At 41.4% G+C, this 19,771-nt stretch overlaps 2 protein-coding genes across 7 annotated transcripts in view; one reads left to right on the forward strand and one right to left on the reverse strand.

Annotated features, from left to right (window-relative positions):
* The window catches only part of rnf130 (ring finger protein 130), a 179,885-nt gene extending 173,894 nt beyond the window's left edge, over positions 1–5,991 (forward strand). For all 4 annotated transcript variants that reach the window (XM_067995963.1, XM_067995960.1, XM_067995961.1 and 1 more), the window contains one exon: positions 5,815–5,991. In XM_067995963.1, coding sequence (XP_067852064.1) covers positions 5,815–5,894 — 80 coding nt within the window. In that variant the 3' untranslated portion in view covers positions 5,895–5,991. The remainder of the gene's footprint in view (positions 1–5,814) is intronic.
* The window catches only part of LOC137332261 (uncharacterized), a 173,260-nt gene that overhangs the window by 120,832 nt on the left and 32,657 nt on the right, over positions 1–19,771 (reverse strand). Inside the window, exon 3 of one of the 3 annotated variants that reach the window (XR_010965619.1) lies at positions 13,542–13,995. The exons of the other annotated variants lie outside the window; for them this stretch is intronic. The gene's annotated coding sequence lies outside the window, so the exon portion shown is untranslated. Of the gene's footprint in view, positions 1–13,541; positions 13,996–19,771 lie in introns of those variants that run through there. 3 annotated transcript variants of the gene reach the window in all.

The raw sequence follows: 19,771 nt of genomic DNA on the forward strand, positions 1-19,771 counted from the left end.
CAAAGGGTGGTAGAAATTTGGAACTCTCTTCCGCAAACGGCAATTGATGCTAGCTCAATTGTTAATTTTAAATCTGAGATAGATAGCTTTTTGGCAACGAAAGGTATTAAGGGATATGGGCCAAAGGCAGGTTTATGGAGTTCGATCACAGATCAGCCATGATCTTATCAAATGGTGGAGTGGGCTCGAGGGGCTGAATGGCCTACTCCTGTTCCTGTGTTCCTATGTTCCTAAGGTAGTGTAGTTGATCACAGAATCATAGAAAGTTACAGCACAGAAGGAGGCCGTTCGGCCCATCATGTCATTGTCGGCCGAGAAAGAGCTATCCAGCTTAATCCCACTTTCCAGCACTTGGTCCGTAGCCCTGTAGGTTGCAGCACTACAAGTGCTCATCCAAGTACTTTTTAAATGATTTGAGGGTTTCTGCCTCTACCACCCTTTTAAGCAGTGAGTTCCAGACTCCCACCCTCTGGGTGAAAAAATTTCTCTTCCACTCCCATCTAATCCTTTTACCAATTACTTTAAATCTATACCCCCTGGTCACTGACCCCTCTGCTAAGGGAAATAGGCCCTCCCAATCCACTCTATCTAGTCCCGTCATAATTTTATACACCTCAATTAAATCTCCCCTCAGCCTCCTTTGTTCCAAAGAAAACAATCCCAGCCGATCCAATCTTTCCTCATAGCTAAAATTCTCCATCCCTGGCAACGTCCTCGTAAATCTCCTCTGTACCCTCTCTAGAGCAATCACATCTTTCCTGTAATGTGATCAGAACTGTATGCAGTACTCAAGCTGTGCCCTAATCAATGTTTGATACAGTTCTAGCATAATCTCCCTGCTCTTATATTCTATGCCTCGGCTAATAAAGGAAAGTATCCTGTATGCCTTTTTACCCTACCTACCCGTCCTGCTACCTTCAAGGATCTGTAGACATGCACTCCAAGGTCTCTCACTTCCTCTACACCTCTCAGTATCCTCCCATTTATTGTGTACTCCCTTGCTTTGTTTGCCCTCCCCAAATGCATTACTTCACACTTATTTGGATTGAATTCCATTTGCCACTTTTCTGCTCACCTAACCAGTCCATTGATATCTTCCTGCAGTCTACAGCTTTCCTTCTCACTATCAACCACATGGCCAATTTTTGTTTCACCTTTCAAGTCCAAATCATTGATGAATACCACAAAAAGTAAGGGACCTAGTACTGAGCCTTGTGGGGCCCCACTGGAAACAGCCCTTCAGTCTCAAAAACACCTGTCAACCATTACCCTTTGCTTCCTGCCACTGAGCCAATTTTGGATCCAACTAACCACTTTAACTTAGATTGCATGGGCTTTTACTTTTTTGACCAGTCTGCTGTGTGGGATCTTGTCAAAAGCCTTGCTAAAATCCATGTACACTACATCAAATGTGCTATCCTCATCGACCCTCCTTGTTGCCTCCTCAAAAAATTCAATCAAGTTAGTCAGACATGACCTTCCCATAATAAATCCATGCTGACTGTCCTTGATTAACCCGTGCCTTTCTAAATGACGATTTATGCTGTCCCTCAGAATTGATTCCAATAATTTATAGTTGATGTCATGTATATGGACTTTCAGAAGGCATTTGATAAAATCGCACATAATAGACTTATTAGCAAAGTTGAAGCCCATGGGAATAAAGGGACAGTGGCAGCATGGGTACAAAATTGGCTAAGAGACAGAAAGCACAGAGTAGTGGTGAATGGTTGTTTTTCAAACTGGAGTGAAGTGTACAGTGGTGTCCCCCAGGGGTTGGTATTGGGACATGATCTCATTAAATGGCAGAGCAGGCTCGAAGGGCCAAATGGCCTACTCCTGCTCCTATCTCTGACTGTCTTATGGACCACTGGCCTTTTTGATATATATCAATGGCCTGGATTTGGATATAGGGGGCATAATTTCAAAGTTTGCAGATAACATAAAGCTTGGAAATGTATTGAACAGTGAGGAGGATAGTAACAGACTTCAGGAGGATGTGGAAGGCCTGGTGAAATTGGCAGACACATGGCAGATGAAATTTAATGCAGAGAATTGTGCATTTTGGAAGGAAAAATGAGGAGAGGCAATATAAACTAAATGATATAAGTTTAAAAGGGGTGAAGGAACCGAGAGACCGGGGAGTTCATGCTCACAAATCTTTGAAGGTGACAGGACAAGTTGATACAGCTGTTATAAAAGCATATTGGATCCATGACTTTATAAGTAGAGGCATAAGTACAAAAGCGAGGAAGTGATGGTAAACCCTTATAAAACACTAGTTTGGCCACAGCTGGAGTATTGTGTTCAATTCTCGGCACCACACTTTAGGAAGGATGTCAAGGCCTTGGAGAGCGTGCAGAGGAGATGTGCCAAGGATGAGGGACTTCAGTTATGTGGAGAGACTGGAGAAGTTGGGCTTGTTCTCCTTTGAGCAGAGAAGGTTAAGATGAGATTTAATAGAGGGGTTCAAAATAATGAGGGGTTTTGATAGAGTAAATAAGGAGAAACTGTTTCCACTGGCAGGAGGGTCGGTAACCAGAGGACACAGATTTTAAAAAATTTGCAAAAAATCCAGGAGGGAGATGAGGAGAATTTTTTTTAAGCAGCGAGTTGTTATGATCTGGAATGTACTGCCTGAAAGGTTGGTGGAAGCAGATTCAATAGTAACTTTCAAAAATGAATTGCATATATACTTAAAAAGGAAAAATTTGCAGGGCAATCGGAAAGGAGTACGGGAGTGGAACTAATTGGATAGCTCTTTCAAAGAGCCAGCACAGACATAATGGGCCAAATAGCTGCCTCTTCTGCTGTATGATTCTTGTTAACTTTTTTTTAAGAGGTACAACTGGATAAAAGTCCAGCCACGGAGAATGTGGAAGATCCTTACATTATAAAGTATCAAATATCTCTGCTACGTAAAATTATGCACAATTGCAATTAACAAGCCAATCCGATACTAAAGCAAGATATCATAAGCATATTTACAAAATAACCCAGTTCCAGTACGCACACTGTCTCTTAAGTAAAATGGGACAATAAATTATATAGAATGTGCAGCACAGATCTATGCTGGTGTTTATAGTTCACACGAGCCTCCTCCCCTCTTACTTCATCTAACCCTATCAGCATATCCTTCTATTCCTTTCTCCCTCATGTGTTTATCTAGCTTCCCCTTAAATATATCTATGCTAGTCGCCTCAATTAATCCTTGTGGTAGTGAGTTCCACATTCTCAAGACTGTCTGGGTAAAGAAGTTTCTCCTGAATTCCCTATTGGATTTATTAGTGACTATCTTATATTTATGGCCCCTAGTTTTGGTCTCCCCTGCAAGTGGAAACATCTTCTCTATGTCTATCCTATCAAACCCCTTCATAATCTTAAAGACCTCCATCAGGTCACCCCTCAGTCTTTTTTCTAGAGAAAAGAACCCCAGCTGCTCAACCTTTCCTGAATCTCTCAATTCTGTTATCATCCTGGTAAATCTTTTTTGCAACTTCTCCAGTACCTCTATATCCTTTCTATAGTATGGAGACCAGAATTGCGTACACTACTCCAAGGGGGTGATTTTAACCCCCAAGAATGGTTGGGTTGGGGGCGAGTGGGAGTTAAACATTGTTTTTTGGGTCGCGACTGCAACCCGGCTTCACTTCCGGGATTAATGTGGGCGCGTAAAAGTACAGGCTTCCCACTGGGAATGCAAAGTCTGAAAATTTTGCGGTTGCGACCCAAATAAACAACTATTTTCAACTCCAACCCACCTGTTCTTGGGGGTTAAAATCACCCCCAAGTGTGGTCTAACCAAGGTTCCAGACAAATTTAACGTAACTTCTTGGCTTTTCAATTCTATCCCTCTAGAAATTAACCCCAGTGCTTGATTTGCTTTTTTTATGACCTTATTAACCTGTGTCGCTGCTTTTAGTGATTTGTATATCTGTTCCCCCAGATCCCTCTGCTCCTCTACCCCATTTAGACTCTTATTTTCCAAGCAGTGTGTGGCCCTCTTATTCTTCCTACCAAAATGTACCACCTCACACTTATCTATATTGTATGCCTGTATATAAGTACATCAATTATATGCCCATTCTGCAAATGTCTTCCTGTATTTTATCGCAGTCCTTGGTGTCATCCGCAAATTTTGAAATTGTACTTCTGATTCCCGAGTCCAAATCATTAATGTAAATAGTGAACAACAGTGGTCCCAGCACCGATCCTTGTGGAACACCACTGCCCACCTTTGCCAATCTGAGTGTAACCCCTACTCTTTTTTGTTTTGCAGCCAGTTTGCTATCCATTCTGCTACGTGTCCCCTGACTCCACATGCTCTGACCTTAGTCATGAGTCTACTATGCAGTACCTTATCGAAGGCCTTTTGAGAATCCAAATATATTACACCTACTGCATTATCTTTGTCTACCCTTTGTTACTTCAGTTACACCAGTTGCATCCGCTACTCAGTCCCATGGAACAGCGGGACAAGTAGCGCTGGCTATCTAGAAAGAATTTAATACTCTGCAGGTTGCCCCCTCATTTCAAGTGTTTTCTTCCCCTTTATTGTATATCCTAGATCACGTGGCTGCCTCCCTCCAATCCCAGTTATTCCTGCACACCCTGTACTGGCCACGCTACCCCTGGCCAGTACAGGGCGTGCAGGAGTAACAGAAGTCAGCACTGTCCCCTAAGGTGACTTCAGCTGAAATTCAGCACGTAGAGGAGCTCAGCTGTAAACTTGAATCCAGCACTGCATAAGCCAGTAGGCTGAAGGACTGGCAAACAGCCCCATCCACTGCTGGGCACTGCACCATTAATGTACAACCTGTGTGTTCAAAGTGATCTGTATGTTTTTTTTTCTTTTTCTGCATTAAAATTATCCTGTATCCATGAAAGCATTACTTTGCATCTGCGTACTATTGTTTAAATAGTATTGGGAAAAGAACATTTTTTTAAAAAGTATCCATTACTCTTGGAGGCAGCTATCATGATACAGATTATCCATAGAAATTTCAGTTTCCAGTTGAACTTTCAACTTAAAACAAATGTTAATGGAACTTTATAATAAAAGTAAACCTAATTTATTGAGTAATTTTCAATTGTACAGCGCCTTTCAGAACATCCCAAAGCGCTTCACAGCCAATGAATTACTTTTGAAATCTAGTCACATGTAGGTGAACAGAGCAGCCAATTTGCACAGAGCAAATAAGGTGAATGACCTCTTAATTTATTTTGGAGCTGTTGGTCGAGGGATAAATATTGGCTAGGCCACCAGGAGAACTCCCCTGCTCTTCAAATAGCGCCATGGGATCTTTACATTCATCGGAACCGGCAGGCAGGATCTCGGATTAATGTCTCTGTTGAAAGACAAGAATTCTAGACTTTCTGATCATTATATAAATGGTAACTCATTTAAAATGAATGGGTTACGATCACAAAAACTAGGCTAGTACCTCTGACAAGACACCACCTAGTCTGTACTGCATTGAAGTGTCAGCCTAGATTATGTGCTTAAGCACTGGATCAGGGCTTGTGCCCACAACTTTCTCTTTCAGAGGCGAGAGTCTACCAACTGAGCTAAGCTGACACTGGTGTTGAGACTTGACTTGAGGTTTATTTTGTTTTACAGTGACACCACCATATATAAAAAGGAAGTAATGGGTGTGAATAAAATTAATTCTTGGTTACCTGTATTTCATAACCAGTTTATGTAAACTATAATAGAATGATTGGTTTTTTTTTAAAAAAGTCACTTTTTAAAAACTTAAAATAATGAACCTTTTTATAGCATAGCTTTTAATAAAGTTTTCCTTCTGTCCCCAGGCCTCTGTCGTGTTGAATCCAGCCCTGCTGTTATAACAGAGCATTTGGATATGCCTTTCTGCTACTGGGAGTTCTGCTAAAGCAAAATCTATTTTTTATATGTTATTTTTTCACATTCCTCCACTTAATGAAAGCTTTGTAAGAAATGTCTTTCAATTAAAAAAAAATGGAACTACACTTGTTTATGTTTTTATTTGTCTGGTTACACAAATTACATTGAGATTCCTTTAGCATTCACACACAATCTGTTGTAAGGTTCTTAGCCCTCGGGAATCTTATCAATTAATGTTCTTGGGGGATGATAACTTTGAGGACCTCGCTTATTGCATTTTCATTTAGTATAATTTTAAATCGCATGATAGATACAGTCTGACTCTTGTTTCAGCTCATCAGAAATAAATGTTTATGTAGCAAAATGCAACCAGCAAGTTTTTTTCCCACCCTTTTATATAGAGGTGCTAATATTCAAAGGGTATGTGGCGATCCCTGTTGTACTGTTCTTTCCTTGAATAAATTGGACAGCTTGCGTAGAGCACAAGTGAGGTGAGTCTTGGGCAATTTACAAGCAAGAAAGTAAACTGTGTGCAGGTCCCGGTAGATTATTTTGTCCATAATATTCAAGTGAAATTTAATTTTGTAATTAAATTACCTTGCATTATTACAAATGGAGGGAGTTCCTAATAGTTTCTCTATGCCCCCACTTCGCAAGCAAAACAGAAATCATATCAGATCCATTTGCTTCTCACTTCTTTACAAAGAAGCCTGCCAAAATATTAACAGGTCCATGAACTGTAGTGAATTGTCAGCCCATCGGCATCAAATGCAACTCACTTCAGGGAACACATCGCAGAGATGGTAGCTTTATTTTTTTTAATGAATTTATAGATCCACAAAATAAATACACATTTACACTTAAGTCTGCAAATTCACTCTTTTATTTTAATTCAATAGCCTGAAAATACAGCAATGATTTTGATAGGCTTGTGCTTCGTCAATCAGTCTTTGCAAGTCTTCTAAACTCGTTTTATTTCAGTAATGATGTAACTAAACTTATGGTTTAGTGACTTGGCACTAAATGTATGGGTTTTATTTCAGAAAGTGATGTGGCTAAATCCGTATTTTTATTTCAATAGTGGTATATCACTAAGCACGTGATAATATTTCAGTCGCGATGTAACTAAACACTATTTATTTCAGTAGACAGGTCACTACACCCATGGATTTATTTCAGTAGTGACATGTCACTGCATCCATGGTTTTATTTCAGCATGTCACTAAACACATTGTATTGCAATAATGACATGTCACTAAACAGTGGTTCTATTTTACTAGTGGCATGTCATGCATTTTTAAAACATTTTTTACTTGCGATGCGGCCGATGCTGGTAAGACTGCATTTATTGCCTATATCTGATTGCCCTGCGACGGTAGCGGTGGGCCGCTTTAAGTCGTTGCAGTCCTGTGCTGATCGTCGTCCCACAGTGTTGTTAGGGAAATCCAGGATATTTACCCAGTGACGATGAAGGAACGCCGATATATGTCCAAGTCAGGATGGTATGGAGGTGGGTCGCAGATCATCCATGATCTCATTAAATGGCGGAACAGGCTTAAGGGGCTAAATGGCCTACTCCTGTTCCTATGATTTGATTGAAGTTTTCAAGATATTAAGAGGAACTGATAGGGTAGATAGAGAGAAACTGTTTCTGCTGGTTGGGGAGTCTAGGACTAGGGGACATAACCTAAAAGTTAGAGCCAGGACTTTCAGGAGTGATGTTGGGAACACTTCTACACACAAAGGATGGTAGAAGTTTGGAACTCTCTTCTGCAAACGGCAGTTGATGCTAGCTCAATTGTTAATTTTAAATCTAAGGTATAGATTTTTGTTAACCAAAGGTATTAAGGGATATGGGGCTAATGCAGGTATATGGAGTTAGGTCACAGATCAGCCATGATCTCATTGAATGGCAGAACAGGCTCAAGGGGCTAAATGGCCTCCTCCTGTTCCTGTATTTGTGACTTGGAGGTGATGCTGTCCCCATCGCATTGCTGCTCTTGTCCTTCCTCTTGATAGAAGTTGCAGGGTAGGAACATGCTGTCAAAATAACTTTGGTGAATTGCTGCAGTGTATCCTGTAGATCGTACACACTGCAGCCATAGTGCGCCGAAGATAGATGTAGTGGATTTGAGTCCAATGGCAGAAGCGCTAATCAAGTGACACCTGGGTGGTGTTGAATTTCCTGAGTATTTTTGTGACTGCACCCATCCAGGCAAGTGGTGAGTATTCCACCACACTCCTGACTTGACCCTTGTAGATGACGGAGAGGCTTTGAGAGATCATGAGCTGTGCCACTTGTCGCAGAATACCCAACCTGTGCTTTTGTAGCCATGATGTTGACGTGGCTGGTCCAGGGGTCAGTCTCTGGTTAGTAGGAACCCCCAAGATGTTAATGTTGGGGGACTCAGCGACGTTGATGCTGTAGGAGGTTGGGGGAGACGGCTGGGCTTTCTCTTGTTGGAGGTGGCTACTACTTGGCACATATGTGCCGTGACTGTTATTGCTGCTTGTCAGCCCAAGCCTGGATGTAGGCTGGTGTGGGCTGCTTCATTAACAAAAGAATTTGGAACAAAACTGAACATTGTGGAATCATCAACGAACAGCCGGACTCCTGACGTATGATGGAGGGAAGATCCCTGATGAAGTAGTTGAAGATGGTCCGAGGACATATCCCTGCGGACCTCCTACAGTGATGTCCTGGGGCTGTGATGACTGCCCGCTGATATCCTTTGCAGGTATGACACCAGCCACTGGACAGTTTTCCCTTTGACCCCATTGACCTCAGGTTTTTGCTAGGGCTCTTTAGCTCCCTGTTCGGTCGAATGCTGCCTTGAGGGCGGCTAATCTCGCCTCTCTGGCATTCAGCTCTTGTGCTCGCGTCTAGATCAAGGCTGTAATGAGATCTGGAGCTGATTGGTTCTGGCAGAACCCAGACAGGGTGCCTATGAGCAGCTTTTTGTGGAGCAGGTGTCGTTTGACGATGCTTTGACTACTCCTTCCATCACTGCTGAAGATTAAGGAAGGAGGCTGTGTCGAAAACTTAATTACCTATTATACACAATGCATTAACTCCAAACACTTAATTCAGACAAGTAAGAATTTATTAAGAAACTTGTACAAGTTGGAAGCTGTGTCCAAGCAATGGTTGGAATCACCTCTTCGCTGAGCAGATGAAATGGTTAACTTTTATACAGTTCAATTAGTAATGTCTGTCCATCATAGAATATGGGCGTACATGCATACTCTCATTGGTTCAAGTGGTTCGTCAATCAAAATTAGGGAACCTACCCTTTTGGTTCCCATGCCTGTTCAACATCACGAGACAATGTCTGGGGAAAGTGGCTTTCCCCTAAGAAAGTGTCTTTATTATCAGTTCTGTACTCAGTCTCAAGGCTATATGGTCATTCATTTCTGCTAGTCAGACAGTTATCTCATAAGCAGACAATAGCTCTTCTGTGTGTCTTTGCTGGGAACCGAACATAAGCGTTCTATTGTATTCAGCTGGTCAGCTAACGTGGCCAACTTATTCCATCATGCTTTGCTTCTTTTATGGTTCAGTACTTCTACATTAATATGGTCAGCTTTATGGTTTAAGTGTATTAGAAAGTCAATTTAGCCAGGCAAAACTTATAGTTTTCCACATCCCCACCTTTTGTCCTATATATATATATATATATATATATAAATATAAATATAATATATATATAAAAGGACAACACTTTAATAAGGCATTATTCCACCCAGACGTTCAAACTCCTGTGTCACCTCATCCTGTGTCACCCCTACTTGCACCATCAAATTTGTGGGCGCTATATGTGTACCCAGGTTGGACATCATAACACAGCAGCATTTGACAAAGCAATAGGCTATAAGAATTATAACAACAAATATGACTAGTCCCTGAACTAGAGAAGTCCCAATAGAACCCAGCCATCCTGTTGCCCAGCCCCAAAGAGTGAATGAGGGGGGCTGCTTGAATTTCTCAACTTCCCTTTGGATGTGATTGGCCAAATTAGTAATATTCTCTGAACTATCAGGTATGTAGGTACAACATTCAGATCCAATTAGTGCGCATGTTCCTCCTTTCTCTGCCAACAGGTAATCAAGTGCCATACGGTTTTGTAAGGTGACCGTACGAATGGCTATCATTTCTGCGCTTATTTCCTTTAAGGCTTCTGCCGTATCATTAGCAACTATTTCCCGGATATTGGCTGATTTAATAATTTCTCTGGTGGCCATGCTCACTCCCCACCTAGGGAAAGCAATGGCCCAGAATCGGTCGGCCTCAGTAATTACCCTCTTTACTCGTTGCCCAGCAGGATATTGAGGCAGGGATGATGAGTGTCGGACATATGGGATCACATATCCCAAGTAACATGATCCTGTCCATCTTTGAGGCAACCATGGGTATGTCTTGTGGCCACAAATAAAGTAGGTTTCATTATACGCAGTAATTTCAGGGGAATTCTTTGTTTATTCTATCTATGTAAATTTGGCCACCTGTGCAAGACTTCCATCTGATGGTACTACTGATGCTGGTTACTGTCATATTTATATACTGAGTGCAATTACTCCATCCCATTATATCACCCCCTACTGAATTCTTATTCAAACATATTGCTCCATTAGTTCTTGGTGTATTTGTAAGGATTAAAAAAGGTTTATGGGTCTGATCGTAATTAGGTTGGTACCACCCTTGAAATCTGGTTTCACATTTTGTTGTGATTGTGTACCCCTTCCATTGCTTTCTCACAAACATTGTCTTATTTGTTCTCGCACTCATCCAGCCACTATCTCGCATTCTGTTCCCATTAATTTCAATTTGATTTATTACCCACTCTGCTATTTCTTGGGAATTGTAAACAATTTTACAACACCAAGTTATAGTCCAGCAATTTTATTTTAAATTCACAAGCTTTCGGAGATTTTCTCCTTCCTCAGGCAAATGTTTCAAGAGCTCCTTGAAGCCTACGCATTTATACATATTGAACAATACATGGTGTTTACAGACTGCCCCTGCAACTGCCCGTTGCCAAGGCAATCACCGTGTTCAGACAGAGAGGTGTCACCTGCAGAACCCCCGAATACACATTCAACAAATACACATTCGCGAACAAATGTTATCTGTTTTTAATATAATGGGTCATTTGCTGGCTCTCTCTGCCTTCCGGATGTTTCTGCCTCTCTGTGTTTTTTTTTCTCTGTTTTTTTTCCCTGTTTGTTTTTTTGTTGAATGTGTATTCGGGGGTTCTGCAGGTGACACCTCTCTGTCTGAACACGGTGATTGCCTTGGCAACGGGCAGTTGCAGGGGCAGTCTGTAAACACCATGTATTGTTCAATATGTATAAATGTGTAGGCTTCAAGGAGCTCTTGAAACATTTGCCTGAGGAAGGAGAAAATCTCCGAAAGCTTGTGAATTTAAAATAAAATTGCTGGACTATAACTTGGTGTTGTAAAATTGTTTACAATTGTCAACCCCAGTCCATCACCGGCATCTCCACATCATTTCTTGGGAAGTTAGGGGGACTGGTCTGAGTGGAATGCCTCCCTTGGATTGAATTGGGATATGTGAGCACACCCAGCAACTTGCCTTGACGTTTTACATACGTATATGACATGTATAAAAAGGTATTGACATGCAGTTCTCTTGAAACACGGTTGAGTCTGCTTGCAGCAGGGGTTGTAGCAGGTTTTATGCCAGTTCCCACCCACACGATCAGGCATGCCGAGCCAATTATTCTCATTTGATTTAAAAGTTTAGGACATGCCATGCTGCAACAGTCTCTTATAACAGTTTAATTAATCAGTCAGTTTTTTTTTCTCTGGTACGCCACCACTGGGGTCCTTGTATGGGGATTTATGGGTTAATTAATCAACTACTAGGCCTGACCTTTGAACTCGAGATTGGGACCCACCCCTTTTTTTCCCTTAATCCAAATTTTATCCCTACAATATCCCGTTAGATGCTGTACCTCATCTTAACCAGGTTCCCTTCGTGTTGGCCACCAGTCCGGGTGGAAGAGAGGCAGAGCATCTGATAATCCTATCAAACTATGATTGTCTTCCCTTTTACATGCACCTTACCCCAGCGGGTACTACTCCCGGTACCACTAAGATGTTTTCTTAGTTGAAATCACAGAGACAATGGGGACATTCTCACCCAGGCTCTGTTTTACTATCTTTGCCAAACCCTTCATCCTCTGCTTACATTTATTACATGCAATGAAAATCAAGAATTATATTGCAACAAACTGCACTACGACTAATACATGTGAAATTAATCTAATCCAAGGATGGATTTGTATATTCAGTCCCAAATTCCAGAGGTCATCTCACCAAGTGGTGACTTTAATTTGGTCAATGTCATGCTTAATGTTTTTATTGTCCTGTTGTAGGTTATAATAAACCTTCTGGGAGAGGCGTATCTCCATTCGCAATGCTCTCAAGTATTTAGGCAACAGGGGTGTCAGATACCTAAATGTGTCCTGATATTCTTTTAAGTCCTTTTTGACATTCTCAGAAACTTGTAAGGTGGTGAGGTTATGCCAGTGTATCTCTACCAGTTCCTCGGGTCCAATCCGAACCAGGACTTCAGGAATGGAGTAGAATTCTGGACTTAAAATATCACAAGTTAGATTGGCATATTTAAACGTTTTCAAATTCGCCATCTCCGGCATATGCCACTTGAGTGGGTTTTAGATCCGCCTCTAGGGCTTCCATGGTACCGGTATTGTTAAACCCACACTGTGCTTCTGGGCTGTGGACATACAGTGACAGCATGTCTAGTAACACATCCCTTTAATTTTGTTTCAGCCAAATTCCCTTTAAAAAAAAAATTTTCAGCATATGGTAACATATTGTGATGGGATCTGTGCATTCCGTCCTTCACTACCCCAATATTCTGTACTTGGTACACCTCTCGTCCCTGGGTTTCGGGTGCCATCCGCGGTATTACTAGTACCAACCCTAGGAGCCCTCCTCCGTCAGGTTTACACTCCACTTGAGTGGGGTACACTCGCACCATTGCCCTGAATTGGCAAGGGGTGATGTTCTTGTTTGCTAACAGCCGCTTGGAGGTACCACCTCCATCATGCCCACAGGTCAGGCTCACCCTCAGTTTGTTGATTTGTTATCCATAAGGGTACTTCCCCTGCCTGTATCTGGGCTAGGTTCTCTCGTGTCTGTTCCACAATCCAGTTACCATATGTACTGCGGATGTCATTAGCAGCCGCCTGCTAAGATACGTTATATTCCTCTTTTATTAATTTATTAATGGTTTGGGCATGTGTTTCTAGCACTGTAGCTATCCTGTGCAAATGTATGATCAGTATTTGATCCTTAGACAATTCCTTATCTGTATTTCATTTATTTTTAAATATATCTTTAATGCGAGACCCTAAATCTCTGACCTTTTGATCTAATGTTGCTAAATCAATGTTACTGTCCGATACAATATTTACAGTCAGCTCCAATATCCCAAAATTTGTTTATTTTACGTAATTTCTTCTTGAACCGCTTTTCATTTCCCAAAATATCCCACTACATTGTGCCCGAGTCCCTTCTATCATTTCACAATTATCCCAACTTGAGAGCAGTATTGTTGGACTGACAGGACTTGTCAATGTAAAATGTTCTTCCCTCTCGAAAAGAATTCTTCCTTGATACACAGCATTCAATAGGAACCATTTAGACTGGACTTCTTTTATTTTAAAATATAATTTGATTATCCCCTTAAATTACAAGTAAATTTTTCTTATCAATTCCAATTTCAGAAACAAATTATGTCCAGGCTTTGTAGTTTTATAGTAGAGACAGAAGTACTTGTAATTACTTTTGGATGTAACTCCCATATCTTCCCACCTCAAGCACTCTGTCTTGGAAGACAATAAATGGGTTAAAACAAAACAAATCAAAATGTTTTCAAAAGAAGAGAATCAGGTTGATATCACCACGCTGTGACATTTGGTATCTGCTGATGTCTGCAGCTAAAGTCTTAAATCTTTAACACCACTGGATCGTTTCCTGCACCAAATTTCTCCAGCAAAGGTTGCACCGTAACTTTGTAACTACTGTTGGTAATCCTGCACCATCAACACTCACGTGGTCCCAAAAAAAACAGGGTCACCTGTTTTAAAAGAAACACAGAAAATCCATTGCGGCTCTTCTTGAGAGCCCAAGTGGTTAATTTGTCAAATCATCATTTATTATTTATTTATCCAAAGGAATAATCCTTTTACCCGAAACAAATCCAGAAAATAAAACAGGAGAGAGAAATTGCCTAGTCCCTCTCTCTCTCTCTCTCTCTGGAGCACGCAGCCTGTCTGAAATAAACACTGTCTCTCCCACATACAGATGTATGTAGGACTGCAGACTGTAATTTCTAACTCCAAGTCCTAATCTCTGTGTTTTCAAGATGTACAAATCTATCTCTTTTACGATGTCCACCTCCATTCCATGTCTCGCTTTGTTTTAACACTTGAGTTAGGAGGTGTTGATATAATTGTTGAATTTTCTTAGAATTCTCAATGCGAGTTATATAATTTGTCAGGGAAGGTCTCCCCTCTTTGGTCACATCTTGTATTGGAGCTACTATTAGTTTCAAATGAAATTGAATAGCCCCAGAACTTGTCGAACTTCGTTATCATACTGTGGTGGGGTAAAACTGATAGGCGTTTAGTACCCTGTGTCAGTACATAGCTCAAGTAATGGACTTCCAATTGTCTAACCTATACCAATTGTTACCTCATGTTCACCTGTGTTCTGGGCAAGCCTCAGACAGTTCTCAACCGACTGGGTCATTTCTATCTGTTTGAACTGCTCTTGGCATGACAGTCTGGCTTCTTGGGATGGAAGGGGTTAATATAAACTGGCTCTCTCGTGTAACAGTAATTCGATACTTCTCCCTCTGAGAAGGGGTTATCAGATTCACGCAGCGTTCTCAGCATACGTCAACGTAATTTTCACATAAATTCTTTTTTAAAAAAAATTCATACCGGGAAGCAACATCTCCCATCGTACACTTCAGCCCACAGCTGGTCCAGCACCTCCAGACTGCTGTGATCAACCCCCGTCCAGGTTCACCTTGCTCCGTAAGTTTTATAATTTGCTGTCCAATTCATTTTTTTTTTACTTTTCGTGGGTGTGATTATAATCAACGCTCCGAGCTGTTCCAGCTTTCCGACTTTTCCTATCACGGTGATACCAGATAGTTGGGTTTTTTTTATCTGTCTCGTTAATTTTTTTTTTAACCTTTTTTTTCACAGCCAACCACAAGATAAAAAAATTCAAAATGCCAATTTTTAGAAGATCCCATGTCTGGAATTTGACATGCTCACATTTTACAAGAATCAGAATTTAATTGGTCACTTAACCTCAATAACTCCAATTTTAATTCAGTAATATCAGAATCAAACACAAGACAAAACAGATACATCACACAAAAGAAGAAAACACGTAAGACGCAGTAAGAAGGGGGCGTGGCCCACAACACCGATAAAACGCTCACAATCAGGACAGGCTTTTTTTAAAGAGACAGTACGCCAAAACAAAAGGACCCTTTCTTTTCCGGGTCTCCGTCTTTTAAACATTTTTCTAGTCACTTAATTCTATCCATATTAAATGCACCGTCTTTGGGAAAGGGATATTTCTTAGTTCTGGTCTATTTGGACCAAACTATCAACTCGTCAGTTGTTTCTTTCCCAAAGTTTCTGTACATGTAAGCAGCAGGTGTTCCCTTTTTTAGGGATTTTGCTTATAGTTCCTCCACACTGTAATTACACAACAATCAAGGCCTATCTTAACTATCACAATTCTATACTTGATAATTCAGCTGATTGGACAAGATGTCATGTGTTCTCCACACCCACTCCAGGGTCCTGGCCCCAATAACCAGCCCAGGCTAGGTGCGTGAGAGAAACGTCTGCACTTAGTTGAATCAGCTGACTTACGCAAGACTTTTTTTTAAAGTGCTCCTTCCCTTGAGCATAGAATCATAGAATCATAGAAGTTACAACATGGAAACAGGCCCTTCGGCCCAACATGTCCATGTCGCCCAGTTTATACCACTAAGCTAGTCCCAATTGCCTGCACTTGGCCCATATCCCTCGATACCCATCTTACCCATGTAACTGTCCAAATGCTTTTTAAAAGACAAAATTGTACCCGCCTCTACTACTGCCTCTGGCAGCTCGTTCCAGACATTCACCACCCTTTGAGTGAAAAAATTGCCCCTCTGGACCCTTTTGTATCTCTCCCCTCTCACCTTAAATCTGTGCCCCCTCGTTATAGACTCCCCTACCTTTGGGAAAAGATTTTGACTATCGACCTTATCTATGCCCCTCATTATTTTATAGACTTCTATAAGATCTCCCCTTAACCTCCTACTCTCCAGGGAAAAAAGTCCCAGTCTGTCTAACCTCTCCCTGTAAGTCAAACCATCAAGTCCCGGTAGCATCCTCGTAAATCTTTTCTGCACTCTTTCTAGTTTAATAATATCCTTTCTATAATAGGGTGACCAGAACTGTACACAGTACTCCAAGTGTGGCCTCACCAATGCCCTGTACAACTTCAACAAGACATCCCAACTCCTGCATTCAATGTTCTGACCAATGAAACCAAGCATGCTGAATGCCTTCTTCACCACCCTATCCACCTGTGACTCCACTTTCAAGGAGCTATGAATCTGTACTCCCAGATCTCTTTGTTCTATAACTCTCCCCAACGCCCTACCATTAACGGAGTAGGTCCTGGCCCGATTCGATCTACCAAAATGCATCACCTCACATTTATCTAAATTAAACTCCATCTGCCATTCATCGGCCCACTGGCCCAATTTATCAAGATCCCGTTGCAATCCTAGATAACCTTCTTCACTGTCCACAATGCCACCAATCTTGGTGTCATCTGCAAACTTACTAACCATGCCTCCTAAATTCTCATCCAAATCATTAATATAAATAACAAATAACAGCGGACCCAGCACCGATCCCTGAGGCACACCGCTGGACACAGGCATCCAGTTTGAAAAACAACCCTCGACAACCACCCTCTGTCTTCTGTCGTCAAGCCAATTTTGTATCCAATTGGCTACCTCACCTTGGATCCCATGAGATTTAACCTTATGTAACAACCTACCTTGCGGTACCTTGTCAAATGCTTTGCTGAAGTCCATGTAGACCACGTCTACTGCACAGCCCTCATCTATCTTCTTGGTTACCCCTTCAAAAAACTCAATCAAATTCGTGAGACATGATTTTCCTCTCACAAAACCATGCTGACTGTTCCTAATTAGTCCCTGCCTCTCCAAATGCCTGTAGATCCTGTCCCTCAGAATACCCTCTAACAACTTACCCACTACAGATGTCAGGCTCACTGGTCTGTAGTTCCCAGGCTTTTCCCTGCCGCCCTTCTTAAACAAAGGCACAACATTTGCTACCCTCCAATCTTCAGGCACCTCACCTGTAGCGGTGGATGATTCAAATATCTCTGCTAGGGGACACGCAATTTCCTCCCTAACCTCCCATAACGTCCTGGGATACATTTCATCAGGTCCCGGAGATTTATCTACCTTGATGCGCGTTAAGACTTCCAGCACCTCCCTCTCTGTAATATGTACACTCCTCAAGACATCACTATTTATTTCCCCAAGTTCCCTAACATCCATGCCTTTCTCAACCGTAAATACCGATGTGAAATATTCATTCAGGATCTCACCCATCTCTTGTGGTTCCGCACATAGATGACCTTGTTGATCCTTAAGAGGCCCTACTCTCTCCCTAGTTACCCTTTTGCCCTTTATGTACCGAAACACTTAATTCAGGTAAACCAGAATTTCACATTTTCCCGAATCCACGACATCCACACCAGTCTGCGTTTGTCGCCACTACAGACTTGCAATTTCACACTTTTCAGAATTACGCAACATCTAGTCTGCGCTTGTCCAAATTACAACTTTACACTAAAAATTTTTTTTATAAAAAACAAGTCTGCAACCGGTTACCTCTTTTCCTGGCACCTTTTTCCTGGCGCCTTCACTAGGAGCTGACAGTCTGTTGGTCCTTACCACGACCTCAACTTCACTCTAGTCACTGGTATTCACAGATCTACTCCGTTATTGCTCTCTCTCAGCCCGTTACTACAACACCGCAGCTGACAATATTGAGTAATCTGTCGCGCGTCACACTCTGTCCCCTTTTTCTTTCCTTGTCTATACGAAACACATTTCTAATGATCGCCTTCCAATTCCTAAAGGCAAACAGAAGAATTAGTTACGTCAGTTAATGCATTCACTTATCCAATCGCTGTGTGTCTGGGTTCATACAGACAACTTGTGTCCGTAGTTACCGGAGATCACAAGCGATCTCGGTGGGACCTCCAAGAAACTGTCGAAAACTTAATTACCTATTATACATAATGCATTAACTCCAAACACTTAATTCAGACAAGTAAGAATTTATTAAGAAACTTGTACAAGTTGGAAGCTGTGTCCAAGCAATGGTTGGAACCACCTCTTCGCTGAGCAGATGAAATGGTTAACTTTTATACAGTTCAATTAGTAATGTCTGTCCATCATAGAATATGGGCGTACATGTACACTCTCATTGGTTCAAGTGGTTCGTCAATCAAAATTAGAGAACCCACCCTTATGGTTCCCATGCCTGTTCAACATCACGAGACAATGTCTGGGGAAAGTGGCTTTCCCCTAAGAAAGTGTCTTTATTATCAGTTCTGTACTCAGTCTCAAGGCTATATGGTCATTCATTTCTGCTAGTCAGACAGTTATCTCATAAGCAGACAATAGCTCTTCTGTGTGTCTTTGCTGGGAACCGAACATAAGCGTTCTATTGTATTCAGCTGGTCAGCTAACATGGTCAACTTATTCCATCATGCTTTGCTTCTTTTATGGTTCAGTACTTCTACATTAATATGGTCAGCTTTATGGTTTAAGTGTATTAGAAAGTCAATTTAGTCAGGCAAAACTTATAGTTTTCCACATCTGATAGGGCAGTAAATGGCTGGACGAAATTTGTCCTGTTTTTTTTGTGGATAGGACATACTTATTTTAGTAATGACATTTAACTAAACTCGTCGTTTTATTTCAGTACTTCAAAGTAATTCAGTATTTAAGGCATTTGATGTATACGTAAAAGTGGTGAGGTGCTACATAAGAGCAAATCTTTTACGTGTACATCAAATCAGAATTTTTAGCATATACGTTATAATAACTACAGAGATGGAGTCATAAGAGGGTAATTGTATTGAGGAGTTTTAATTTTTGTTTATATTTGTTCTTGGGTTGTGGGCAACTCTGAAGGGCAGTATTTATTGCATGAACACTCAACCACATCATGTGGGAATGGAGTCACGTTTAGGCCAGACCGGGTTGGGGCACCAAGTTCCCTTCTCTGAAGGACATTAGTGAACCAGTTGGATTTTTATGAAAATCCGGCAGCCTCTCGTGGTCATTTTTCTGGCGTCAGCCCACAAATTGGCAGATTTATTAAATTCAGTTTCACAACTCGACCTCTGGGTTACCAGTGCAGTTCTGAACCACCACTAATAAGCTACCAGAACATAGCCTGTGACGCTGCTGAAATCAAACGATATTGTTCCGTACTGGATGATCTCCTCTGGCTCTGCTCAGGAGTAATCTTTGGTCTAGAGGTCTGGTTGTGATATATGGTCCCTTTCTGAGCTGAAGGGTGAAGCCCAGGGGAGGGTGGGAGGGGGAGCTGTGGCATGGGTTCCAGAATTTCAAACGGAAAACTACTACAGCTCAGGAGAAACAGGTTATGGTTTTTCTTCAGGTAACTGGTTAACTTTAAAATAGATTCAGGTAACTTACCAAAGCAGTGAAAAAAAAACTTTGTAGTTTATTCACTGCAGTTCCAAATGACTTCCCT

This window comes from Heptranchias perlo, chromosome 14, assembly GCF_035084215.1.
Source record: "Heptranchias perlo isolate sHepPer1 chromosome 14, sHepPer1.hap1, whole genome shotgun sequence".
Classification (NCBI taxonomy): domain Eukaryota; kingdom Metazoa; phylum Chordata; class Chondrichthyes; order Hexanchiformes; family Hexanchidae; genus Heptranchias; species Heptranchias perlo.